The sequence below is a fragment of the Hippoglossus hippoglossus genome, chromosome 7, assembly GCF_009819705.1.
Source record: "Hippoglossus hippoglossus isolate fHipHip1 chromosome 7, fHipHip1.pri, whole genome shotgun sequence".
Lineage (NCBI taxonomy): Eukaryota > Metazoa > Chordata > Actinopteri > Pleuronectiformes > Pleuronectidae > Hippoglossus > Hippoglossus hippoglossus.
Window position 1 is genome coordinate 3,424,043 of NC_047157.1, and position 19,558 is coordinate 3,443,600.

At 44.2% G+C, this 19,558-nt stretch overlaps 1 protein-coding gene across 8 annotated transcripts in view; it reads left to right on the top strand.

Moving 5' to 3' along the window:
- Positions 1-19,558, top strand: part of myt1b (myelin transcription factor 1b) — a 111,824-nt gene that overhangs the window by 81,424 nt on the left and 10,842 nt on the right. For 7 of the 8 annotated variants that reach the window (XM_034592011.1, XM_034592012.1, XM_034592016.1 and 4 more), the window contains 12 exons: positions 1,848-1,902; positions 3,603-3,633; positions 4,750-4,812; positions 6,011-6,426; positions 7,465-8,661; positions 10,366-10,500; positions 11,424-11,514; positions 11,759-11,875; positions 14,341-14,555; positions 15,147-15,334; positions 17,893-18,150; positions 18,718-18,872. In XM_034592011.1, the coding sequence (XP_034447902.1) occupies positions 1,848-1,902; positions 3,603-3,633; positions 4,750-4,812; positions 6,011-6,426; positions 7,465-8,661; positions 10,366-10,500; positions 11,424-11,514; positions 11,759-11,875; positions 14,341-14,555; positions 15,147-15,334; positions 17,893-18,150; positions 18,718-18,872 (2,921 nt within the window). The remainder of the gene's footprint in view (positions 1-1,847; positions 1,903-3,602; positions 3,634-4,749; positions 4,813-6,010; positions 6,427-7,464; positions 8,662-10,365; positions 10,501-11,423; positions 11,515-11,758; positions 11,876-14,340; positions 14,556-15,146; positions 15,335-17,892; positions 18,151-18,717; positions 18,873-19,558) is intronic. The other variant, XM_034592013.1, reaches the window with a different exon arrangement.

A 19,558-nucleotide genomic window follows, 5' to 3' on the forward strand; every position in this document is an offset into this window, starting at 1 on the left:
ATATTGATTCTCCTACAATATTTTTGAGCAGCTTTTCAACCGAGGACAACATCATTGAGCTACTTTAATCTTTAAAATAAAGAATCTTTTATGACGAGCTTTGTTATGTGATAGATGTAGTGTTGTACTTGTATAAGGTAGCACAAAAACTCAAGTGAAGTACAAGCACCTCAAAATTTAACTTAATTATAGTACTTATTCCACCACTGCTCCATTCACGCATACACAGAAACAAGTGCAGACTGTAATGTAAGGAAACAGACGGTGTGGAGGGGAATACACAAACACACACACATTGACTGGAAACTCTTCACTGCGCACTCATCCGCTCCTCTTCCCACACTGAGCGCTGTGAGTGGAGCACAGAAGGAGTCAACTGCTCCCTTCAGGCAGGGCACAAAGCTGCTGCTTGTTGCTCGACCTCCACATTAACAGCGCTCGATCAAAAGAGTGGAGGCCGGAGTGGTGAGAGACAGAGAGGACAGGCCAAGACGGTGGAGACCCACACAGGAAGGGAGGGGCTCGGGCCTGCACCTGTACCTCCGGCCAAAAACTAGATGCTAATGAATGAAGCGTACCCTCCTCGGGGCAAAAAAAAAAGTAAAGCCCTTAACAACAACAGCGTGCTTCATCTTCCTCTCATCCCTCTTTCTCTCCTTCTTTTCATGAGTAGTCTATTAGCAGGAAAGGGGCACTGCCAATTAGAGGAGAGAGAGTGAGAGAGAGGGATAAAAAGAAGAGAAACAGGGACCCCATGTTTGAATCCCACTGTGGCGGTGCCAACTTGACTATACAGAAGCAACAAAGCAGCTAAGTGCCAATGCATGGGGAGGGGGAGGTGGTGTAGGCAACTGGGGGGATAAAGAGAGTTTTGCGGGGAATATGTGTGTGTGTGTGGGAGGGGGGGTCACAGGAGGGAGGAAGTGCGAGTCAGAAAGAGAGAAAGAAGGGAGACCTGTAGTATAAAAAACCCTGAGTCCAGTAATCAAAGCTAATGGCTCCATTGTGTCTAAAAAGCATCTGATAGCTCTATAGTGCACTGAGAGCAGCACTGAGCATGGAGAGGTAGTGCTGAGGAGGTGTGGCCAGTGTGTGTGTGTGTGTGTGCGTGTGCGTGTGCTATCGTGCTTGCTGCCTACTCCTGGCTCGGCTTTTAAGCCACAAAGGAGCAGGTGTTAACCCTGCCGCACGCACACACACACACACACACACTCCTCCGTAAAAGGGTTATTACAGTGGCTTTTTAGCGGACTGTGTGTTTTTGCTTTATTATTATTTTCAGCATATGATTGTCACTCCCGCTGCTTACAGGGGCCATGGCCTCTGCGTGAGCGCTGCCGTTTGCCTCTGCACAGCGTACAATCATGTGTACCACTCAGGTGCAGGAAATTACAGGGAGAGTGATCGGACGTGTGTCGGGTGAGGGTGGGTGTGTGTGTGTGTGTGGGGGGGGGGGGGGGGGTCTGAAAGTATAGCTTCAACAACAAGGTTTGTTTTCCCTTTCTGTACCATGCAGCTTTTATTTCTGTCTTTATTGTGATGAAGTGAGCAGGGCATACGCGTCTGTGTTTAATTTTTTCCTGCGGTGACAGGAAGCAACGGGTGAGGGGTGAGGAATTAAAGATATGATTGTGTCTTTGTGTCAGTGTTGCCTTTCTTGTATTTTGATTGGTACATGTTGAGTGAGGGTTTTTTGTTTCGAAGCAGAGGAAGAAAAGGACGATTAAATGTGAGGGAATATAGTGACAGCACTGATGGTTTCTTTTCTCTCTTCTCTCCTCCACACTACTCTCTTCACTCTCTCCTCCTCTTGTGCTCCCTCTTTTTCTCTCTTCTCTCCATCTCAGATGAGTATCGAGGGTGATGACAAGCGGACTCGCACTCGGTCCAAGGGAATCAGAGGTGAGTGTTTGTCACTACTCTCCATCACTTCAGGCTCTGTCATTTAAAGGTTCCTCCTTGTAGCTGTTCACAGGGGGGACATCCAGCCTATCACAGAGCTGACATAACAACAACCATAGGAAAACCCACACATGCACAGGTGGAACATGCAAACGCCACACAGGTGGACATGCAGGTGCAAACCCAGAACATTCTTACTTTGAGCCAATGGTGCTAACCACTACACGCCCCACTCCATGGTTCAGATTCAGGCCTTAAGCTAAAAACATGGAGATGTAGATAGTTGTAACTTTCTACGATGTTCATGCTGAACACTGTTTCATCAGTTTTCATCAGACTTGCGCTACCTCTGCACCGCATACCCAAGCCTGCAAGTTAGGGACCAATGTAAACGTGCATGAAAAATGAGCGAGACAACGTTATAGATTCATATCAATATCTCTCTCTAAATTCAAACCAACTTTATTTACATCTAGACCTCCTAAAATCATGCAATATGAACGAACAAGATACTTTTACAAACAAATTTACAGATTTTACAATGAATAATATATTATAATGATAATATTATTCATTGTTTTTCTGTTTTTGAAAATCTTCATTATTTGGTTAGTGTATATAGTGTATATAGGCCTACTGTACCTATTGATTTATGGGGTTTTCTTTTTGTGTTTTTATGTGTTCAGGTTTGTGTGCGTGTGTGTGTGTGTGTGTGTGTGTGTGTGTGTGTGTGTGTTTGATGTTTAGAAGCAAGACAGCAGAGCTACAGTTCACAGGGCGTTCAGAAAGACGTCCAGTCATTCCAACTGCATGATGAAAGACTGAGAAACTGAGATTCTGCACCCACACAAACAGTGTGGGTGTGTGTGTTTGTGTGTGTGGTGTGTTTGTAATCTCTGTATACTTTGTGTATCTTGATACCCAGGGTCCTTCTGACGTGTGATTAATGCATGTGATATCGGAGCCCAAACTGAATTCTCCAGGATCGTATTGTTTTCTCGTTTGCTCCAAATGAAAATAGGATATTTCTCCAAACTCATTCTATTGCTCAACTCCCAATCGATGCCTCCAGTCAGCTCAGAGAGGAGTGTGTGTGTGTGTGCGGCTGTATTGTTTGTGAGCTGTGCTTGATTTATGTTTTGAAGGCAATTACAGTAAGTTGTTCCTGAAAGAAGTGCTGTTTTCTACTGATGAAGGCAGTTTTCCTTTTAATTTCATTTTCCCAATTATGATAACTAAAGTGCAACAATTAATCATGTTTTATTGCTGGAGTCTGCATATAATTGTCACTTTTTCTGAACAGCACTATGCAATTTGGCTGATTTAGGTTTTCTCTTCTGCGTGCATGTTTTTGTGGTAGCCTGTGTGTGTTTGTGTGTTATTCATACAGTATGTTTGCGCAGGCCAGCTCTTATACTGTTTGTTTTGTGCTTGCCTTTGTGAACAGGCGTTTGAATGTGTGTATGTTTGCATTTAGATATGTGTGTGTTTGTATGTGAGCTCAGGAGTGTGTAGGGTTTTTTTCTTCCTCCTGATCATGCAGTCAGGAAGCCTCATGGGATTTGTATGCATTTGTGATTTATTGATCTGAGTTTCTTTTAGCAGCGCAGCTTTCTTAGCAGTCGCTCACCTTTGTTCTCCCCCCCTGTGTCTTTCTTCTCCTCCCCCCCTCTCTCTCTCTCTCTCCCCATTTCTCTCAGTTCCTATTGAACTCGTTGGACAAGAGCTGAGGTAAGGAAACACCTTCATCTTTGTGCAAACCCCTTTCATAAACGTCCTTTATGTGCACCACAGAGTCCCCCCGGCACTTGTAGACTCACTATCACTACTTCTTTAGATATGCTGTATATTTTTATTTTTTATTTATCATCATCAGCACTTCTCAGCTCGTGGTCATTGCCTCCAACAGGCTGGTATTGATTTCTCACAGCCCTTCGCTATTTCCTGCTATGAGCACATACAGCAGACGCAATCAAAAGGGTGTATGATCTTTTTGCAATCCGATCGAAGAATACAGCACGAGGAGAGAAGATGGTGAAGGGCGATTATTTAGTTCCTCTTTTCCCTCCACCTGATCCTCTCTCTTTCCCAGTCAGGCGGCGGCTTTCAGGGCCTCACCGGTCATGAACCCCATTGTCCTCTCTCTTCTGCCTCCTTCTAAATTATTTTTTTTCATCCTCTCTCATTTTGACACACTTCACCTTTAAGCATTGATCTGTGCTCAGCACTCCGAAAAAAGCCCTTTCAGTTTCTGGATAAAGAAAAAAAGCAGTATAGGGAGGCCAGAGAGCATCTCATTTAAAATGCAAATGCTGCATTTTTTAATAAGCGAAATTAATAATTAGGATAATTGGAGTAATAAAGGGCAATTGCTGGGGGAAGTTAATGAGAATTGAAATGAGCCGTCCTGAGGGGTCATAGCAACCTGAATCAGAGGGGAGACAGAGAGAGAGAGAAAAGAGGGAGGGAGAGAGACCTGATGATGATGACTGGTGAGGAGAGCAGAGAAGGGGAAATTACAGCAGGTCTCGGCTGATCCTTATCCCTCATAGTAACAGGATATAGGCCAGGGTTGATGAACGACACACAATATTATGTTCTCTCCGGCTTGATGCCACCAGCAGTCATGCGATTTGTGTGTCTGCTGGAAGGATGGGGGGGATACATATCTCTTTGCATGTGCATTTGTGTGACAAGTATGCCCAGCTTGCATGTCTTTGCTCTGCTTTGCTTTGTTGTTTATCTTATTTTACGACTTTTATTGCCTGTGGTTATCACTGCTTCTGCATAGGAACTAAAATGCACCATGTCTTAAACATATCTCTAACCTCCATCCATCTCATCCAGCTGCCCCACCCTTGGATGCAATGGCTCTGGCCATATCAGTGGGAGATACTCACGACACAGAAGGTAGGGCAGATTGAAAACCCACCCTCTGTCTGTCCTTCTTCTCTGTCTCTCTGTCCTCCTCGTGCTCTCTGCCCAATCTGCTTCGTGGAAGATTTCACATTTCACTTCGGTTCTTTAAAACAATTGTTGGATATTTTGGGAAACATGTTTATTTGCTGAGAGTTAGATTTAAAGATCAACACTGCTTTCATGTCTGAAGCTACAACAAGCAGCTAGTTAGAATGGCAATAAGGCCATTGTTCACGTTTTGTACCTGAAATGACGATTACCCCTGGTAACTAGCTAGTTTTTACTTTCCTGCAATCAATTCATTACAAATAAGGAGAAGAAAGAGAAAGGATTTAAAAAGATTAGAAGGATGCCTAAAAAACAAACATAACTTAATTTAAAAAAAACTTCTTTCCTCTTCTGTTAATAACACGGCAAAGTTGCTTTCGTAATTTACCCAAAGCGCCAAAATCAGATCAAAAAGAAAAATTATAATCGTGGGATTTGTAAGAATCACATGACACTTAATGTCAGATGACATAAAATTCCCACAGCCTCTAAATCTGAACCTATATAAGAAGTAAAGTTTTTGGTGCACAGAAGTGAAATGTGAATTCTCCAAGTTATTAATTCCAGCTTCATTCTGCCTCCTCCATTCCTCGTCTGTGTCACTTGCCCTCAGAGACGCTTCGGGACTCGGGGCGGCTCACTGACTTGTGACTCCTCTTTATTGAGGGGCAGATATTAGCTATCTGTTTACATGTGTTTTCGGTCAGGAGGCAATTTCAGATGCACTTTGTTTATAGATCGTCCCTCAATCTCCCTCGGCATCTCCCAGGTGAGAGTAAGAGGGAGTTTATTGGATTTCACCCTCCACTGCCTTGCCCGCCCGCCTCTCCATACAAGTTGTTCATTAAACGTTCCAGTCAATTGGCTGAGATTGGTTGTGATGTCTGGGTGAACAGCATGGCGCCCCCCTTAGGCCACAAGTGTCAACTCAAAGTCTCTGCTAAAAGAACCGCTCCCTCCTTCTTCATGTCGGAACACACTCACACACCCTCCATCATGCTGCATGAACTCACTCATGGACATGATGAGGTGCATGAAGTTAGATGTGTTAGTGTCTGTGTGTGGTTTTCTGATCACAACCCTGATTCTGTTCTTTCTGTTCTTTCCTACTTCTTTCCATCCCGTCATTTCCCTCCATCAGTGTTCTGGGTTGCCCCATAGCCAGAAAACGCCGTCTGGAGGAAGCAGAGGCAGATCAGGAGCAAGAGCAGGATACAGAGCGGCCTGCTTCCAAGAGGAAGTCCCAGCCCCTGAAGATGGCCCTGGACGAGGGCTTCAGTGTGGAAAGTGACGCCAGCAGCGAGGCCGAGGGTGAGGGAGAAAAGGATGGCGAGAAAGCAGCAGAGACCAAGGAGGAGGACGAGCAGGAGGAGGATGAGCAGGAGGACAGGGAGGCAGTTGTAGAGGAGATAGAGGCAATGACGGAAGACCTAACGCAGGACGGACAGACAAATGGACAGGAGGTGGAGATGCAGAATTTACAGGACGAGGAGGACGGGAAGAGGAAAGAGGAAGACACATATCAGAAAGAGGAGAACACAAGTGCAGCTGATGAAGGTAGATTTTTCTCCCTGTGACACCAATCTTTCCTCTATGTGAGGAAAAGTCTGCTACAACTACACCTAACAATACTCTTATATTTACAACCTTTTCCTATGAAGCCAGTTAGTGCTGAAACAAGTGGTCAATTAATCAGTCAATCATTTCAATTTATATATTTACAGTCACTGGTTCCCACTTCTCACATGTAGACATTTGGTGTTTACCTCTGTTTTATAGGCCTGGTTTTGGTTTTCACACAAGACAAGATATTTAAAGATGTCACCTCTAGGAAGTCATGGAGTAATGATGATTATCTGACTAAATAGGGGAATCTCCGTCTGTTTGTCAATATTCACCTGACAACCACTTCAATCTTGGCGGGTGTGTTGCTGAGGAAGTACAGTTTTTTTTGATGAGCAGTTGTCAAGAAAATAGACATCCCTCCATTGATTTTGCACGGTTTAAACTGTCAACTGCACATAGCCTTATGTTTACCAGCTTTATTGGCACTGCACTAGTATTTGTAAACTTAACAAAACTCCCCCAAAGAAATGGCAACAAAACATGGGATGATTCTCTCCGTCAACCTAACCTAATTCTTTTTGCACGTGAAATGTTCTTGTTGAAATTAGCACTGCCTGAGAGACTTTACCCAGGGCGAGAAAGTCCCACAACCCCACACACCATTTAGTGTGCAATAACATAACATATCAAGGATTTGCAAGATGTGAAGGCAAAGCAAATCAGTGAGATCATTGGGGGGTGGTGTGTGTTATCCACCAGAGTTAGAAAAACACCCACAAGTTACAACAAGTTCTCTGAGTAGATCAGTAATATTGCAGGAGGTGAGTTGCCATTCCTCTCAATGAGCTTCTTTCTGCATCTCAAAGCTGTGTTGCACCTAAAGACACTGTCACAGCAGCAGTTTTTATTTAATTGCGAGTTCATAGGGAATAACTTGGCAGAGCAGAAGCCAGTGATGATAAAGATATTGCTGACAACATCTTCAGCTCAATGCATGACTCACTGACCTCTTCCTCTTTGTTTCCACAGAGGAAGAGTGTGTGATCATCGAGCCCGAGCTCAGCTCAGCGCCACCTGCACCCCAGGAGTGTCAGGTACCTTCTCAGAGCGCCAAAGAGGGGGACAACTCTCTCCTCGACGTTGGCGGAGTTTCCGACAACAATGCTCCAACTGTGGCCATTCAGCAGGCTGTTGCTATGGAGATGGAGCAGGATGTCACTGTGGCAGCCGAGTGGGGTGAAGAAGTAAAGGACAAGCAGGAGGAGGGCACGAATAAGGGGGAAGAGGAAGAGGAGGAGGCGGCACATAGAGTTCAAGTGTTGGAAGAGTCATCTGTTCTGCAGAAGGAGGCGGCTGAAGTGAAGGGAACGGAGTTGGAGGAGGAGGTGGAGGATGAGCAAGAAGAGTGCGAAGACAGGAGCAACCACGTGAGCCAGGAAAAACCCCAATATCAGACTGCTGATGTACCCCACGAACAGATAAATGATGAAGATGAGGAGGAAGAGGAGGAAGAGGAGGAAGAGGAGGAAGAGGTGGCAGTGCCAGCACAGCAGAGGCAGGACACTTCAGCAGTACCAGAGGAGGATGAGGAGGGAGATGAAGAGGACCACAGGGACCATGTTCTGCCCATTTCTGATGTGCCAACTGCCATCCGCACCATCACCAGCACCGCAGCAGCTCAGGGAACACACATCGAGACTGAAGACCACAGGGCCGGGCCACTGGAGGACTACAGCTCACACAGGACAAGTCCACTTGATAAATGTAACTCTCATAGACCTAGCCCTCTTCACAACTATAAGGACAGCCCTCCTTTAAGCTACAGCTCCCACAGGGCCAGTCCACTGGAGGACTACTTTCCAATCCCAAGAGTTGAGAACTATAAAATCCACAAAGCCTCGTCTTCAGCCTCTCCCGACATTATTGAGGTGGGATCAGATAAGTCGGAGGAGAAAGACTACGATGACATGGATGGGGATGACGAACGTGATGACGAAGACAGCCTGTCACAGCGCTCCACGGTGACAGACGAGTCTGAGATGTTTGACATGACCCGAGGAAACCTGGGCTTGCTGGAGCAAGCCATTGCACTGAAGGCAGAGCAGGTGAAACCAGCTGGGCCCAGAGAGCTGCTCCGTGCCCCAGATATACACCACCAGAGATACTTCACCATGGATGACAGGCCCAAGCACCTGGACGTCATCCGCAAGAGCTACTTCAGCAAAGGTAGGACGAAGAAACCAAGAGATGCTAACACATGCACGAGACATGACGTAGACAGTACGTCTGCTTTATTTTTTAAAACCACAGTGGCATCACATGGGCGTGCTTTTTCATCACATCACAAAGTACTGTGTGAGTTGTAGAAGAATCAAAATAAGACAACACAACAGCAACAAAGGAAAAGTCGGTCGTGTCTTTCAGTAAAGGAATTTACTGATGTGACTGGTTTTGTCGAGGTACACTTTAGGTTAATTTGTTAACTTGTTGATTTGTTGATTTGTTGATTTGTAAAATTTTTCATATGGAGTGAGTCAAGCCAAGTGTTCACTGCCACAGTGAAAAATCATTTTTGCACCATAATGACGGAAGCAATGACTCCTTATTTTCTTCTTAGAAATCTGTCCAAAATGATAAGGTTTGGAAAATGTCAATTAGTAATCACAATTTATAATCAGCAGGTGTAAACATGCAAAACTACCTGTGCCGTCCTTAAATGTGGTCACATGTGCAGTGGGGGTAGAGAACGTGTTGCTTTAAACCAGCAAAAGGTGTCATGTGCTGAACTTAATGTTGAAGGCAGAGTGTACAAATAAACACAGAGCAGTGTGTCGAATAAACAGTGATGAGTCACCGAGCCCCGTTTAGATCCTCCCTTCTCAATTGTGTGGGTATGAAGTGGTTCCAGCTGAATAGACTTCCATGAAGAGCGGAGAGGAAGTGCTTGAGCAGAGATTGAGGAGGGACAGCAGCGAGAGAGGGAAGAGGACGACATGACAGCGAGAAAACAAGAGGGAGGGAAGGGAGAAAAGGGAAGAGCGCAGGTTGTTCCACAGTCGGAAGTGGAGTGTTTGTTTACATGCTGCATGTGTTCGGGCCTTGTGTTTCACACTTGGCACTCTGCCCACTTGTCATGCTCCTCACAGTATAGCAGTAGTGTGATTACATGCCTGGTAGTGTTGCCCTCTCCTTGGCCTCAGCTCCCTCCTGTGGTGACGTTCCTGTTCTGCTCAGCACTAATTAGGAAAAGCATGTCTCGTTAACATTCAATTTGAAGGCCAATAGAGCATCACACCATCCTCTTGCTCCTTTTCCCTCTCTCCGCTGCCACTGATACCGGCTGGCCTACCTCCAACAATAGCAGCGGGGAGGACTAGGTACCTTTTTAATTAGGTGTAAATTATAGCCGTGTCATTTCCTCCTGATTTGTTATTTGTTGTTTTGTTCGAAATCTGAAGGTGATCCTTGAAAATACCTGGCTCGCGTAGCAAGAGGGTGGAAATGGTCAAACCTTACGGGACAAATAGTTAGATTTTCTCTTAACTTGAAAAAGGCTGCAATATGTCCTAGATTTGGTGGTGAGGCAGATACAGAAACACACACACACATCACGTTTAGACCAATGCACAAAACACCTTTTGCATTTACAGAGATACATAAGACATGAAGAGCAGATACAGATGGTGTTGCCTTTGTACAGTTGTCTGAAATATGTCTCGATTTCATGCTCAGCCAAGCCGAATGTCTGATGCCATTAACCATTTGCTTTTGTCCTCCTTATCCACTGCTCATTCCACTCTCCTCTTATCTCTGCTTCTTTTTCTCTGTCCCTCTTATCACTCTGTTTTCCCTCTCGTTTCCTCTCCTCTCCTCTCCTCTCCTCTCCTCTCCTCTCCTCTCCTCTCGACCCTCTCATCCTCCTTCCTCCAGAGAGCAGTAGGCCAGAGAAGAGGGAGATCAAGTGTCCCACTCCGGGGTGTGATGGGACGGGTCATGTGACCGGCCTTTACCCCCACCACCGCAGCCTGTCAGGCTGTCCGCACAAGGACAGGATCCCCCCGGAGAGTGAGTCCTTTTCAGCTGCTTAGAAGATGAAAATAAGCACAGAGAGAGGGGAAATGACAACAAAGGGCAGTCTGACATTGATGGAAACCCACTGCTTACCTCTCCTCACTGTAGCGCTAGACACATAAGTACTTTAATGCCAGTTTACTCGTGATTCCATGAGGTTTTGAGGAGCTGGTGTTCTGATCCAGGCTTACTGAACCAAGGTCGCCTTGGCCTCAGATACTCAGACCATGCTTGTGCTTGCAGGGCACGAGCAGTAGCTGCTACAGTAAAAATCTCATGTTAGACCTATTCTGCCGCGAGAGGATACACTCAAACATGTAAAAGTTGACAGCTCAAACACATTGACTTACTAAGAAATTTCACAATTGTTGGATTTGGTTGACTGATTTGTTTCACTAAAAATAAGCAGAGAGGAATCTGCAGCGGTACTATGCTATTACCACCCGGCCCTATAGCTCCATGTGATTGTAAAGATGCTTCCTACATACATATCAGAGGTCATCCATCTGTAACCATGACTACAGTTCCAAATCAAATGCAGTCCAGTTCTCTGCTATTTTCTCATTAAGATTCACTTAATAGGTCTGCTGGTATTTAGGGTATCTACAAAAGCAATTCGAGAATAATTGTTGTATTTTTAGGGGCAGGAAATAATTTGTATTTATATTTTTATTTCATTGAAAACAGAAGAAGAACTTGTGAGAAACATAAAAGCTTCAGCCATACTCAGTTGTCTCACCCTCCTCCGACAATTAGCGATGGACTTACAACTAAAAATTTACCAACAGCGATTAACCCAGTTGACACTACAAGATTTGACACATCTGTGTGGAGGAAATTTTGTAGTTTTGGTGGAAAGTCAAACATTGTGAATTTTCTCTCACCGTGTTGTTGTGTGTACTTTGTCTTCTTCTCAGTTCTGGCGATGCATGAAAATGTGCTGAAGTGTCCAACTCCTGGTTGCACCGGTCAAGGCCATGTTAACAGCAACCGTAACACACACCGCAGGTATTCACACATCACACTATGGTGTAGATCTGCATTTGTGTTTGACTCTGTATTCCTGCAAATGTGAGCGTTGTGCGCAGGATGTGTATTCCCCCTTTGTGTATTTGAAAGCTCATACGATACACACACACGTATGCAGGACAGCGGATGTGTCAGTGGACATCAGTGTGATGCAGAATTACGTAGTCAGCAACATGCTCCCCTTTTAATATTCATCTTTAGTTATCCTCCTCCTTCCCACCAGTCTTTCCGGATGCCCCATCGCTGCTGCAGAGAAGCTGTCAAAGAGCCACGATAAGCTGCCTCTCTCTCCGCCAGGCAGCGAGCACCTGAAAGGAAGTCCCAATGACAGAGTGTTAAGGTGGGTGATCAGAGAAGGATCCAAACATGACTTCAGCACTTGACAAGCATGGAGTCCTGAGGTTATCTTATGGGTCAAAAATGTAGTTGTCATTATGTTAAAATAAATGTAAGGCTTTTATTATATATATACATATTTAAAATGTCCTTTACCTCAAATAGACAACCATTTATCTATCCATCCATCCGTTATCTATATGCCTTATCCTTTGATGGTCATGGGAGGAGCTGGAGGCACTCTCCGCTGACATTGTGCAAGAGGCGGGGTACAACCTGGACAGGGCACCAGCGTATCACAGGGTTGACATAGAGAGACAAACAACCATTCCCTCTCACATTCACTTCAATTTACACTCTTCAATTTAGAGTCTCCAATGAACCTAAACCCCAATCTGCATGTGTTTGGAATGTGGAAGGAAGCCAGAGAAAAGCAGCACAGACATGAGGAGAACATATAAACAGCACAAAGAAAGACCCAGGCCGAACCGGGATTTAATCCGGGAGCCTTCTTGCTGTGAGGCAACAGTGCACAGCTCCACCGTGCTGCACCCAAATAGACTACCCTTATATGCTAATTAGCTATTAGCCAACCCCATATAGGGTTTTTCCTCCATTAGCTGCTGTGTCAGTTGCTGGAACACTTTGCTGGAGTGGAAACTGTTTCTGTGTCAGCAAACAACCAACATTATCCGTGTTAGTGCTGCATTAACTGATATGAGGGAACTGGGGATAGTGAATAAATAAATCATTAAATGTTTGCCAAAACCAACAAAGGAAAATAATTATATTGGATGTAAAGGACATGTAAGAAGCTTTTTGAACCAACTGATTAGTCGGAGTTTATAAGTAAAAAATACATTACCTTTTACACTGCATTTATATTATCTAACCACTAATATGAATAATGGACGTATTGATGCTTTTGACTCATATGATAACCCTTTAGTTGCGGGGCTCCACAGCTTCAATATTAAATGACCGGGACTAAAAGGAACAGGTGAACCTTTCACCTACATTAAAGCTGTCCCTTCCAATCCGAGCCCCACACAGCTGAGTCCTCTTCAAGGACGGCCACTTTACTACAGATGGAAACCACAGAGACAATCCTAACCGTGGTTACTGTGCACCTCATGACCAGGTGGTGCTGGCCCGTGAATGGCTTCAATATAACGAGACTGGCTTGAAGCATCCAGTCTGTCGGTCTAATCATTACTGTCACCTCAAACACTGAGATCTCTTTATCTCCATTCATCTCCCCAACAGGCCAGGCACCGTGATCACAGCCAAAAGAATGATAATTAACACAAACCAGACGCTGGTATTATGCTAAGTCGGCACTCTTCGTCATTGGTATTTTAATTAGTAATGCAGCCGATAAGCTAATTATGCAAGTTATAGGGGCATTGCGGGGATAGGAAAAATAATTGCTTTCCTTGAGGAAAACCTCATCAGTGGTCAGACAAAGCATTGAGGATTAAAACATAATAAGGCTTGTTTTGTTTTTTCCTCCTCACATTGTTATTAATATGAACTTGGTTGTCTGTCATGTATGGGACTGAGGAATTCCTCTCTCAATCCATGTTCTAATGGAATTCATGTTGAATTAATAAAAAGGCCCCTGTGATCAGTGGTAGAAAGTTTTGTTCGTTCCTTTAAAAGCCTCCTTCAGAGCGGCTCTGTTGTGAGCATGTATTATTGGTGCTGCAGCGTGTGGAGGCCACCCCCACAGCAGTGTGACTACAGGCCGGGTCATGTAGCTTATTAATGAGCGTATGGCTGAGACCAGAGACTGTGTTATGGGCTTCAGTGGTACAGGATGCAGAGGGCCAAAGAGGATGGACGTCTCTGATATTAGGGGGGGGTCGATATCAGGGTTGGCGTGGGGTCTCTAGCCCCCACGCCAACCCTGATATCGACCCTGACCCTGACCCCCTCTCTAGCTCTTCCACCACTCCCCTTGCATTCCCTCTTTTTTCTCCACTCTTCTCTCTGCCTTCTCGCCTTCTCGCCTTCTTCCCCTGCCCTTCCGTCTCTCCCTGGTCTATCAGTGGATTTACGCCAACAGGTCTGACAAAAGACCAGGCTCTCCAGGAAAACGAGAGGGCTTAGAGCTCATAAATTCCATGCTGTACAACATGCAAATGTGCCCTCTGCTGATAAGAGAGCTTTTAATCCCGCTGCACTCCTGCTAAGTACACCGTTGCCTCTATCTTTACTCTCTCTGTGTTACTCTACCTCCCTCCCTCACTCTCTTGTTCTCTTCTTCTCCTCTCTGTTTTTTGTTTCGATTGTGTGACTCTTTATTGCATCAATCCTCTTTTATTTCCCATCTCTCATCGACTATTCCATTTTATTCCTTTCTATTCCACTTTCTGCCTTAGTTTGTCTTTAATTCCCTGGCCATGCTTTTTTTTTCTTTTTTTTTTCAACACCACCATGACGTTCTCTCGTTCTCTCCCCTCACAGGCCCATGTGCTTTGTGAAGCAGCTGGAGGTTCCACAGTACGGCAACTACAGGCCCAACATGGCACCTGCCACGCCTCGCGCTAACCTGGCCAAGGAGCTGGAGAAGTACTCCAAGGTAACCTTCGATTATGCAAGCTTCGACGCACAAGTGTTCGGGAAGCGCTTGCTTGCTCCAAAGATGCCCACCAGCGAAACCTCACCCAAAGCCTTCAAAAGTAAGAGAGGAACATTGGTTTCTTTTGTGGGGTTCTGGTTGGGATGCGACTGACTGAGGATAGATTGACATTTTGGGAAATATTGTTCTATAATATAAGATATAGATCAGAAAAATATAACATCCTTCTGGGTGTTGTATTACAAGATAAACATCACTCTCATGTCTGTATGCTAAATATGAAAATACAATCAGCAGACAGGTAGCTTAGCACAAAAGGTGGAACAGTTATTTGAGGGAACAGCTAACTCTTCTATGTTGCTGGACTGTTTCTTGGCTGGCGCAGTGACTTTCTTTTAAATCAACCTAATTGCTGAACTTTATAGGTGCTGGCGCTTGAGTTATCTTCAGTGTCTGGCTGCTTGTTTTTCTTTCTTTTAATGCAAACTTGAAATAATTCAAGAGCAGTAGGCTCGATAAGGATCAATTATATATAACTAGTAAGTTCGTAGCAATTACTTAAACTATATTAAGTTTGTATGGTTGTGCTACCAGCAATCACTATTTTTCAAGGATATATACTTAACTTTCTTGTATTTATATATTATTATCCTATCCTCTGATCTAAAATGAACTTTCTGTCCCACTGTAGCTAAGCCCTCATTCCCCAAGTCCCCATCGCCCAGTCTCAGTCTCCACGGTTACGGAAAGAGCTCCAGCTTGGCCTACGACTACTCCCATGATGCTGAGGCTGCTCACATGGCTGCCACTGCCATCCTCAATCTGTCCACACGCTGCTGGGAGAAACCCGAGAACCTCAGTACCAAACCCCAAAACAAGGTTACCAGACTGCACTTATTCTTCTAAATGTTTACTGGTGCAGTGCCTGTTTTAAACATTTCTGTTTGTCATGTTCTGTTCTCTTGTCCTGTGTTAAACCTCCAGAGCTACTTCAGAATTATTCCTTGTCATTAGTGAGTCCTCCTCAAACAGTTCTACAATATACTGTCACTTTTTATTGTTTGTGTGCTGAGCCTTTTATAAACATGGTGTCTATGGTGCCGAGTGAAGTTAAAACATTTTGCATTAATCCTACCTGGTTTATCTGCAATGAAGATTTTATAATCAATGTTTTTCAGAAAATTAATCAGAATTTGCTTTATTACTGTTCCCGTGTTTATATATAGGTTTGAATGATTTACTCAAGCAGTGTTATTTTTTCAATTGACACAATCTTTGAGTTCACAGCTTTTTAAAACAAAAGCTCTGTTATTCTGCTTCATATAAAGTATTGTATCAACAAAACACTGTGCTTTTACTTTGTAGACAAATTGCTAAAGAGGAAGTGATTCTATGAATGTTGTTGCTTTGGCAGAGATCAGCACCTGAGACACTGCACTTCCAATACACATGCACGAAGTGTGAAGCCAATTAGATAAATGTTTTTTGAGATTTGCAGTCGCACATACAAACAGGCAGTGAGACGTTTGTGGAATTAGTAGGTAGATTACTGATTGTAACTGAAGAATTGAAGACCATGAAATAAATCCATCATCACCTATCAAAAATCTCCTTGCAGACGATTTCCATCAGTTATATATGGATGATTTGTTTTTGTAAAGTGTTACCCTGTTCTACTCTTCATAGCACTCAGAGGAAGAGATTATTAGCTGATTGTAGTGCAGATTGAAACATTGCAGGCCACAGCTGGTGAGATGAGAGGGGAGAGCTCTACTCTCCTCTCCTCTTCTTTTTCTCCCTCCCCATCAGCTCTGCATGAATATATCATCAGGAGGCATTGGCTTACAGCAACAGGATGGTGTTGAGATGCAGTTGCATCACCTCTCCCGTTCTCTTTCATCCTTTCATCCTTTCATCCCTCCATCCCACACACTTTTCATGTTGTTATTGAATTTGGCTGGCTGCCAGTTCCCTGGATTACTTCTCCACCAGGTAGCCTTTTTTCATTATCTGCCGGACAGATCTCTCACTCTCCTTCTCCACCCCACCACTCTTTTTTTCATTTTCTGTTCACATCTCTTTATACTTTCTTTTATCTTCTTGTCCTTCTCCCTATGCAAGTATCACTGCTTCCCTCTGCCTCTCTGTCTATACCCCTCTATCACTCTATCATTCACTCCCTCTCTCCCCTCTCTGTGCACAGGAGGTGTAATTGGAGCACCACTTTCCCCCATATTGTGATTTTTAAAAGCCTTTTTGCCTCACAGAGGAGAGAAAGTGACTGCTTCATCCTTTTTCGATTTCCTGACATGGTTTTAGGAAGATAAAAAGTGAAGATTAATGTCGCTGGCAGCACAGCAGTGTAAGGTGTTATTCAGTGAGGCACTGATCCAAGAGCAGGCCTTAGCAGCACAGTGTTACAACATAGAGTAACCGGCGACTGATCTGGAATCAGAATCGGAGCCAGTTTAAATCCAATATTGAAACATTGGAACACTGAGCTCATCAACCAGGGACGTTTCTGGGAACTGTTCCCATGTTCTCTCCTCCTCCTTCTAAACCTTTGATTTTTCTGGCCCTTGACCAGCCTGTACGAGCGCCATTTTAGATGAATGCTGAAAACATGGCTCATCATACCCCCTCTGTGTGTGTTAATCTGCCAGCACTATGATAGACCATGGAGAGATGAACCATGGTGTTGGTGCTGTTGGCAAAGTTTTACTGGAGTACATTAGTTATCATTAATGACATGCTTAAGCAGCGAAGGTGGTGCTGCGCTCGAACGTGTTGCACTCAAACTGGTGCATGACTGTGCCAGTGCATGTTTGGATACAAGCTTGGGGGCAGTTTTACAAGCAGGTGAATGTGGGTGGATGGAAATAGAAAGAAATCAATCATTTCATCATGTGAAAGTTTGGTTTCATCTGTATCTAAATCCATGCCTGAGTGCACCTGTGGGTTAGATGACATTATGATTCAGAAAAATAAAAAATGTGAGTATGTTACTGCATGTGTAGCACCACAACATGATTTGCTGGAGAGGGGGATTCAATTTATTAATAATTAATTAATGATACACAGTGTATACGAGGCTCCTTCTCAAACACACTGAAGTCCCCCAGAGGAAAGTGAGTTACTATTTTGTGTATGAATATCACCTTAGTCAGCAAGCTCCTGTTAGTAACAACAAGGGTAAAATGGAGGTCTCGGTGGGTTGAGACTTGTGCTGTGCTGTTATTTAAGACAGAAATGCAAAAACAAATAAGATGGCTACACATCCTACCCACCTAGCCAGCTAAATGGGTAGGTTGGCTCCTGTGACTAGCCAGCATTAGGTTCATTTAGAAGAACTAACCATTTTGGTCCAAGACGAGTAATTGTATGGAAAACTAATTATGACGCACCCAAGTTAAGAATATCCTGTGTTGTCTCTCCAGGAATTGGACATTGAGGTGGATGAGAATGGCACCCTGGATCTGAGTATGAAGAAGCCTTGTAAACGAGAGGGCAGTCTGTCCGCCACCAGTCCCGGGGTTCGCTCTCCTGACCCTTCTTCCTCCTCCTCTTCTTCGCTGCATCACGGTGGAAGTAGCGGGATGACATCACCGAACCTGCACGCCTACAAGCAGGAGGAATGGGAGGGACCTCTGGATTACACCAAGCCCAACCGCCAAAGGGAGGAGGAAGTGGACGAGGTCAGTACAATTATACTCAGCAGAAGTACAAGCTCCAAATGCAGTGTTTCCTCTCATAGACACAGAGGAAGTATTGCAATATAAATAACAACAGACAAAATTGCCCCAAAGCTTTTTGAATACAAAACTCCTAATTGTTTACATCACTTTGTCTTTGTTTGATACCCGTGCCTTATTTCCTGTCCCCCTTTCCTCTTTCTATTACTCAGTTATTTCAGTGAAATGTGAGTTACTGTGCAGTGAAAACATTGCACTGTGTAACAGAGGTGGTGTGTCAGGTGCATTGCACCATCCTAGCTTTGGCATATGCTAATTCTTACTCCTTTGAACTTTTTCAAAAGAAATATAAAGGGCCTTGAATTTAAATTTTTTATGAGGCCATTCTGCATTTGGAAACATCACTTGTCTACAAAAGAATAAAAGGGGATCAGATCAGAGACTTGTGTGCACATTGCAGTTTGCAAAGTTTCTTCTTCTTGTAAACAAATGTGCAAACTGTTGTGAGAAAGCCCAACACAACCCACACGACAGCACACTGAAGGTGAATGTTTGGTCTAAATTTTTCAGATGGAGCACACTGGCCACTCGTACGTCTCTTCTGACCAAGAGGACTGCGACATGATGCAGGACTGTCTAGAGGAGAGGAAGTACCCGGGAGAGGTCACAACCCCGAGCTTCAAGGTCAAGTTCCAACCCAAGGATAGCAAGAAGGAGCTGCTCTCGTAAGTAGCAAGACCCAACAAGACAAAGCAAGTCTACTGCCACACTCACGGCTCTGCGCCCTCACAATGACAATTCTAACATGTTTATCAAATCATTTATGTAATGTCTACCAAGTTCACCAGATAGGCTGCATATAAAGATGGACGACATGACAGCTCCTTAAAAGTGAAACCACATCCTTTCGATTGACCCCTTGTGGTTGACTGCAGTATGAGTCATAAACTTAGCTTTCTCCATATTTTGGAAAAGTTAAAATAAATTTTTCTTAAAGATGGTTTCTGCCATTTTAAGTAGTTCTTATCACACTGATGTATGTCCAAGTGCTCATTTCCCCAGTGAGTTTGGTTTTAATTAGTTTTTTGATGCTATAAAAAACATTATGATTGACAGCTGAGTCTGACTCCTGATTGGTCGAGTGCATGTATCGGTTGAACATTAATACTGTGGCTCCATCCCCTGATCTCTACTGTGCAAAATCTGGCTCCAAATTACTTTTGGCGTAATTGGCGCAGGATGTCATCATATCCGGTATATTTTGGCCGTTCACTCCGCTCTGCATCTGCCAATCGGCTTGTTGCTCCCTCACTGCGAGCTGAACACTCAACTGTTTGCTGTCCTGGCTCCTAAACGGTGGAACGAGCTCCCCATTGACATCAGGACAGCAGAAAGTCTACACATCTTCCAC